The following is an 8,150-nucleotide window of genomic DNA, read 5'->3' on the forward strand; positions in this document are numbered from 1 at the left end:
GTGTATGAAAAATACTTTAAAAATGCATAAAAATTTGTTTTTACAGTTTGTCACCGCGAACTGTTTGATAGTTTAGGACAGGTTCCAGTATTGGACTTTCTTAAAGTCCTTCAATTAACATCATTAACATAATTAACAATTATTTTATGTTCAAATGTCAAAGAAGATAATTATTCTTCTGGAAAGAAAAAAAAATCCAGGATTTTCTTCTGGGGGGAGGTGAACGGAAAATATTTTAAAAATGCATACAAATTTGTTTTTGCGGTTTGTTACCACGAACTGTTTGATAGTCTAGGACAGGTTCCAGTATTGGACTTTCTTAAAGTCCTTCAATTAACATCATTAACATAATTAACAATTATTTTATGTTCAAAAGTCAAAGAAGAAAAATTATTCTCCTGGAAAGAAAAAAAATTCAGGATTTTCTTCTGGGGGGGAGGTGTACGGAAAATACTTTAAAAATGCTTAAAAATTTGTTTTTACAGTTTGTTACCACGAACTGTTTGATTTGATAGTCTAGGACAGGTCCAGTATTGGACTTCCTTAAAGCCCTTCAATTAACATCATTAACAAAATTAACAATTATTTTATTTTCAAATGTCAAAGAAAATAATTGTTCTTCTGGAAATAAAAAAAAAAATTCCAGGATATTCTTCTGGGGGGAGGTGTATGGAAAATACTTTAAAAATACACAAAAATTCGTTTTACAGTTGGTTACCATGAACTGTTTGATTTGATAGTCTAGGACAGGTCCAGTATTGGACTTTCTTAAAGCCCTTCAATTAACATCATTAACAAAATTAACAATTATGTTATTTTCAAATGTCAAAGAAGATAATTGTTTTTCTGGAAAGAAAAAAATTCCTGGATTTTCTTCTGGGGGGGAGGTGTACGGAAAATACTTAAAAAATGCATAACAATTTGTTTTTACAGTTTGTTACCACGAACTGTTTGATTTGATAGTCTAGGACAGGTTCCAGTATTGGACTTTCTTAAAGCCCTTCAATTAACATCATTAAAACATATTAACAATCATCTTATTTTCAAATGTCAAAGAAGATAATTATTCTTCTGGAAAGAAAAAATTTCAGGATTTTCTTCTGGGGGAGGTGTACGGAAAATACTTTAAAAATGCTTAAAAATTTGTTTTTACAGTTTGTTACCACGAAATGTTTGATTTGATAGTCTAGGACAGGTCCAGTATTGGACTTCCTTAAAGCCCTTCAATTAACATCGTTAACAAAATTAAAAATTATTTTATTTTCAAATGTCAAAGAAAATAGTTGTTCTTCTGGAAAGAAAAAAAATTCAGGATTTTCTTCTGGGGGGAGGTGTACGGAAAATACTTTAAAAATGCATAAAACTCTGTTTTTACAGTTTGTTACCACAAACTGTTTGATAGTCTAGGACAGGTTCCCGTATTGGACAAAATCATCCTTCCCGGCTGACTATTTCATGCATATAAGGAAATATAAGAGATTATTAATAAACTGACAAGCTTGATTTACTAAAACGACTGAGAAGTGCATTTAAAAATAAAGGTTAAATGTCGGACGTCACGCACACAATTATCTCCTTTGACATTTGAAAATAAATTGTGATGTTAAGTGAAGGGCTTTAAGTAATTGACACAGCAATAAACAAGGCTTGGTTAATGCGTTGAGATAAATTTTGAAATGCGGTTAGTTAGTCTGATTGGAAAAAAAATTTTAACAGCGGAAGTAGAAAATGGTTAAGATAAAAGTTTGTAACCCGAGTTTGAATCTGAGAAATGTGTCTTTTGGCATACCTTTTAAGGCCTTAATGTGCAAATATATAGCCCAAATTTGTGTCACATATATTATATTTTTATCTTACTTTGGTATATTTGATTGGGATTGAGCGTCAGAGAAACATATTAGAAGATCATTAGGTAGGGCATACATCATTCAAATACTTTCTTACTAAACTCTTGCTATTTAATTACACTAGTAATTACCCAAAAACAAGATTCTGAAAACTTAATATAACAAAAATAGCGACGAAGACCACACTGCCTTTCCATACCAAACAAACACAAAGTAGAAACAATAGGGAATTTTTTTTTTCCAAGACTGTGGAATTCAGTTCAGTGGATATCTCAGTCCAGGTTGAACTTCGTTGAAGTAAGGATGCTAGGGCTGTTTAAAAAAATTTTAATATACATTATTAGTTTTAATCCATTTTAGTGTAAGTTTATATATATATATATATATATATATATATATATATATATATATATATATATATATATATATATATATATATATATATATATATATATATATATATTGGTGTTGTGCTGAAGACAGCCCTTGGACATAGGGCCGAAATATCCACTGAACTGAATTCCACTCTCTTGGAAAAAATTCTCTATTGTTTTTACTTTGTGTTTGTTTGTTATTACAACAAACAATACTAAAAATAACAAGCCAGTGACAAAATTTGAAATCAAAATCCTGGTGAGCGGCACAAATTTCAGTAGTGGTTTAGAAGTTCTATTTGTGTATTATACCCCCTAAAGAATTCATAACAAGGCACATTATTAAAATGCAATAACAATAACTATAAACTGTTTACTTTACGGTGATTTGAATTAAAAATGCTGGACCATAAGATTATATATAATTAAAAAACAGATACCCCATATGTTAATAAAGACGCTGCATATCAGTGGTTTTTAATTGGCCTTTGATTTCAACCTAAGGTCTTTAATTCCACAAACAATACTATAATTAAAGAATTTTAGATTTTCACTTAATAACAAGGGCTTTTTCAAATAAAGGCTGCCTCGCAGATATATGAGTGAAATTCTAGGCTATTAAGATGTAAATTTTGCGTTTTAGCCTTTGTATTCTCATATTCAAAATTCATCTCTCACTGAGAATGGAAGAAAGTAAGATGGGGAAGGAAGGAGGCAAGACTGTATCTAAGAGGTAGGAAGTTCAGGGGTTGAACACCCCCCCCAAAAAAAAAACTCTGACTCGTAAAAACGTAACAAAAATACATAAAAACGAATTTTTGATACCTTATAAAAAAAAATTGTGAGTCCCCCGCCAAAAAACAACCTTCCTCCAAAAAAAAAATTGACACAGACTTGTTTAATTCCCTAAAATTATTGACTGACTCATAAAAAGTAAAAAGAATATATATAAACAATTTTTTTTTGCGTTTTTTAATGTTTGTTTTCTAACAAACAGCACCAAGAATCTCATAAATTTGAAACTACCAAAATAACAGACTAACAAATCTTGATTTTCAGGGATGAACAGTCTTAAGATTGTGAAAATGTTGTTTATTTTTATGTCCTTGGTAATCCAAATTGAAAAGCAATTGAAAAGCAATATTTGCAAGGTTTAAAAAACCAAACAATATAATGTTGATTGCAAAACGTTTAGAGTTTTTTTTTCTTCTTCTTAAATCTTGTAGATTTTTCAACAGATATCTGTTCAGTTTCATAGCTGGCTTTGTTTTTTTTTATTATTTTTATTATTTTTTTAGCACTTAAAAAATTTTGTGTAGAACAGTCAAATCTTCAGTCCTGGTTGGACTTCGCTGAAGTAATGATTCTGAGACTGTCTTAATTTTTAATTTTACTTTTAAAGATCCCATTTTATTAATTCTTATTTATTTAGTTTCATTGTCTTATTTTATACAAATTTCACTGTCTTGGATACATTCCCTATTGTTTTACTTGTTTTTTATTCTATTTTGTACCTTCATTTTAAAAAGTAAAAAAACACCCCCCCCCCTTCATTTGCCTGACTCGGCACCACTTACTGGATTTAAAAATAATAAAAAAAGCAATAAAAGCGCAGTGAAAGCCTTCACAACATTTTTTTAGCATCACCTGTTCTATAAAAATGGAAAATACACAATAACGGGAAAAAATGCAATAAAAAAGCAATGTGGAATAATAAATTATTATTTGTAATACAACAGAAATAAGCAATAGTTGGATTTTCATTTAAAAATCAAGCCTAAAGTTAAAAAATTCAAAACTGCCATTTTTTTTGAGCGGCAGAAATTAAGGTTGACCTGGTTGAGCCTATCAAACTCCTGTATATATATATATATATATATATATATATATATATATATATATATATATATATATATATATATATATATATATATATATGAAAAACAGCATTTTATCAAATTAGAAAATAGTAATTACAAATCTAAATACCTTCAATTCCTCTTGAGTCAGATTCTGTTTCTTTGGTCGGGATGTGCAGAAATGTTTACTAGAAGCCGATTCTTGTGTTGCTGCAACAGGGGTAAATTTCTCATGCAAACTACAATTTTCTCGTTCACCGTTCTTGACCTCAAATTCTTCATTACCTTGTTTGTTACAATCATGGGTATATTGATGGCCATACCGTGACAGCACATCATATATGTCATTAGTGGGTAAGATTGGGTTGTGTTTATTGGAATTACCATCAGAGGCACCCAAACATTGATTTTGTCCGTTGCGCAGGTGGCTATCTTTGTTTTTCACTTGATCTGATTGAAAATGCAATGGTCTGAAGTTATCCTGAGAACCTTTTGTCTTAAACTCACCAGGGATTGGGGGAAGGGGCCTAGCAGGAAGTTGTTGAAAACCCACTGAGGCTCGAATATACGGCTCTGGGACAGATCTTTCATCACGCACTGTTGGTGTACATGGGGTCAAAGCGTCAATAGCAAATTCCGGGGTAGGGGGAATTTCACAGCGTCCCCCTTTCTTAAGTGTTGAAAGCCACGAGAGATCCTGTTGACATCGCTTCTCTAACGTGTTGTATGATGGGTTTGGTATTAAATTAGTTGGTCTAGTAATGTTAAAATCAGTTTCATCCCTTGAGGCGGCTTGTAATTGATTTTTGACTTTTAGTGTCTCGTAGGCCGCCTCATGTAGTCCACGGTCCTCGCTTTTAGCATCAACGCTATCTAGCTTTTGAGAAGTATCTCTAATCGATTTTAAATCACAGCCTGATTTAGAAACTTCTGACAATCTTGATAACGTTTTCGGCCTGTTGCTCAACGTCCCATACATGGAGTATTTCAGCGACGTTACTGACTTGGACGGCTTCAATCTCGCACTCTCTAATGTCCGACACTGAGAACTTGTTCTTCTTACAAGTATACCTTTCATTTCAGATTTTATTACACATAGGGGAACCTCTTCCTCAATGTTGGACACAATTTCTTTTGATTGTTGACCCAATGCATCCTTTGAAGGGGTGGAGGTACTTCTTTTCAGGCTATAAAACTTCTGTGATCTCTCAACAGGGGGTAATGCTTTTTCACAAACAGATGGCGCACGACAAATACCGTGTTGAACAGGAAATCGCAAAGAATGGAATTTATCAACACCTGGCCCCTTATAGGAGCACCCAGTTGTATTGAGATCAGCCCCGTAACCTGAGTCTGTTGTTGACACCCGTCGTCGTCCTTCCTGTTCGCTTGACAATTCAGATACACCACTTGAGGAAGAGATGACACTGTCCCTGTCATTAAAAGCTACAATTTTGTCCCTTTTTTTGTCATTAAATATTTCATCAGAGTCATACCTGCCACTATCACCACGAGAAAAAGTTCCTAATTCATCTGTGTTCTCAGCTATGCAATGCTCAGAGTTACTTGGCCTAAATATTTTAAAGCCACCATCTTCTTCATCGCTCGAGGCTTCTGTTTTCGTATCTACAAAAAACATGGATTTGGCATGCCTAGAGCGCTTGTCCCTTACACATTTCCTAGTTTGAACTGATAAATCCCCATCAATTTTCCCTGGTGTAGATGGCGACTTACGCATTCGCCTATCAACATTAGAACATGATAAAGATCTTTTTTTCTTAATATGCAGCCACTGGAATTTTGATTTTAATGTTTGCAGCCAATTATTGGTTTCCGTGTCACAGTTTTCTTCTCCGTTTTGTACTATCATTTTCACACGGGTTGTTTTTTCAGGGTTTGAAGCTATTGTCACCCTTCGAGTTTTCAGCGACTCCATCATTTCTGAAATACAATTTATTCAGTTATTAGTCAATCAACACTAGTTTAAAATAACAATTTTTAAATACAAATTACAAATACAATTTGTAAGATATGCCGTCGTAACTATTTCCTAAACATTCAGAAGCATTTTTGACAGTCCAATTCTATACATGCGTTATTTCTATTAAAATTGCCCTTTTCAAAATTAAATCTTTGTTTTAAAAACGAAAAGAGTTTTGTTTTTATGTCAGTTTTTCAGTTGTAAGGAAAATAAACCCAAGCACAGCAAACAACTATGAAATGAACTAAAATGAGTGTTTAGAGGGCACGTGTGTGGGAAATACAAGGACACTTTTTAGACAGCTTATGACATTAATTTACGAAAAGGTAGGGGGGGGGGGGGGTTCAAAACCTATTTTTCAAAATCTAGTGGTATAATATAGTTGTTTGTCAATTTTTTTCAATGAAAATATATAAAATATATTTTTCAAAATCAAAGGAGGGCAAAAAATTTAGGGGGTAATCGCTCTCCTTGATTGACATGCCTGTGTTAAGTAAATCCTAGCAATCTTATTTCCGAAATCTTTGCACTACGTCTCCCAAAATTTTTAAATATAATACAAGGTAGGCCAGAAATAAAGGCGTTTTGTTTTTTAAGCATAAATGTTTTATCTCTTTTATTTTGGACAGCATTACAACTTATTTTTCTGATCAGAAATAATGACTTATAGCCGAAGATTGACAAGGGCATCAAAGGCATGGTTATTGTAAGAATCTTTGAGGCCCTGCTCTATTCCTCCATGGGCCAGAAATATCAAGTTTCTTAAATTGTTGCCATATTTTCGATATTTTAAAATGATTTGCAAGTTTTATACATTTTTAAAATGCATTCTCCCTCCACCGCGTTTTATGCATTCTCCCACAATTTTAGCTTCCTTCCACCACACCCAACTGAATAAATAAATTTCTATGTTCGTGTCTAACCCTATCTAAATTATTCCTTAATTTATTTACTTAATGTTTCCTTAGCAAGGTAAAGGAGCCAAAGCAGGGACATAAGTTTATCGTTTGACACCTACCGTGTCACACAGTGAGTGACACAGTGGTGCAAAACTGTGAGTGCCAATTACGATTTAGGAGTATTTGTGGTTTTGTAAGCTCTAGTGATTATATTTTCGTATCTATTAACAAACGATGAATAACATGCATGTAAGACTCCTCTAACAAATCAAGCGTAATCTTCAGATCAAGTCCAGCTGGTGGCCCTAAACGCGCGTGTAGTTAGCGGCGATCTGTCTTTACGACCCTCTGCTTTGTCTTACAAAAAAAAGGATTAGGGGGCACCAATTAGAAGTATGGGGTAGGAGGGGAAAGTGTGCTGAGGACGGCGAAAATTAAATTTGGTTGTCTGAATCGGTTTAGTGAAAATTTACAAAACCATGAAATATACACATTAGAAAAATCTGTTTAGGTTTTGAGCAGTATATGTAGTTTTCGGTATTAGCTGGTGTCAAATTAAAAAAATGAAAAGTAAGTGGAAACTCTGCCGAAATGAGCTAGTCCAGAGGGTAGTGTGTTTTTAATCCAAAATGCGCTAATTGTGAGGGTAGTCACACATCATATAGCCTAAAATATCGCATTCAGCGTGATGTCCTAAGCAAACGTGTGATTTGGAAATGACCGTAGAATTGTCCCTCTCAATCTGCTCTTTTAATATCAATGGCACGAAAGATTAATATGGATTATTAAACCAAGAATTGAATGATACATTTTGTTTTTGCAAGAACATTTACTTCCTGCCATCTATGCCAACCCTCTACGAAGAAGCAGCCACCAATATTGCGTTTACCCCCAATGCCCGCAAAACGAAAGGCCGACGCTCTGGGGGCCTTGGATGTGATATTAAACGATTAAGCTACTTCTTTGTCACTTGTCTGATCTCATTTCTCTGATAATATTATGGCAATGCAATATGGTCACCTTGTATCTATAAATATAAATCTTCCCTGCGATCAAAAACGACTAGCTTCACTTACTAAGTTTTCTAGTGCCTGTTCATCCCTTAAAACTCTATTATGCAATATTGAAGCTTGAGTATCGGTGGCAAGTGATAGATGACTCCAATTGTGGTGTTCATAGCCCCTCTACTC

The 8,150-nt window shown here is 33.6% G+C and overlaps 1 protein-coding gene across 2 annotated transcripts in view; it reads right to left on the bottom strand.

Moving 5' to 3' along the window:
- Window positions 1–8,150, bottom strand: part of LOC136037684 (uncharacterized) — a 79,747-nt gene that overhangs the window by 38,513 nt on the left and 33,084 nt on the right. For both annotated transcript variants that reach the window (XM_065720435.1, XM_065720436.1), the window contains exon 2: window positions 4,211–6,021. In XM_065720435.1, the coding sequence (XP_065576507.1) occupies window positions 4,211–6,021 (1,811 nt within the window). The remainder of the gene's footprint in view (window positions 1–4,210; window positions 6,022–8,150) is intronic.

The sequence above is a fragment of the Artemia franciscana genome, chromosome 17 (assembly GCF_032884065.1).
Source record: "Artemia franciscana chromosome 17, ASM3288406v1, whole genome shotgun sequence".
Lineage (NCBI taxonomy): Eukaryota > Metazoa > Arthropoda > Branchiopoda > Anostraca > Artemiidae > Artemia > Artemia franciscana.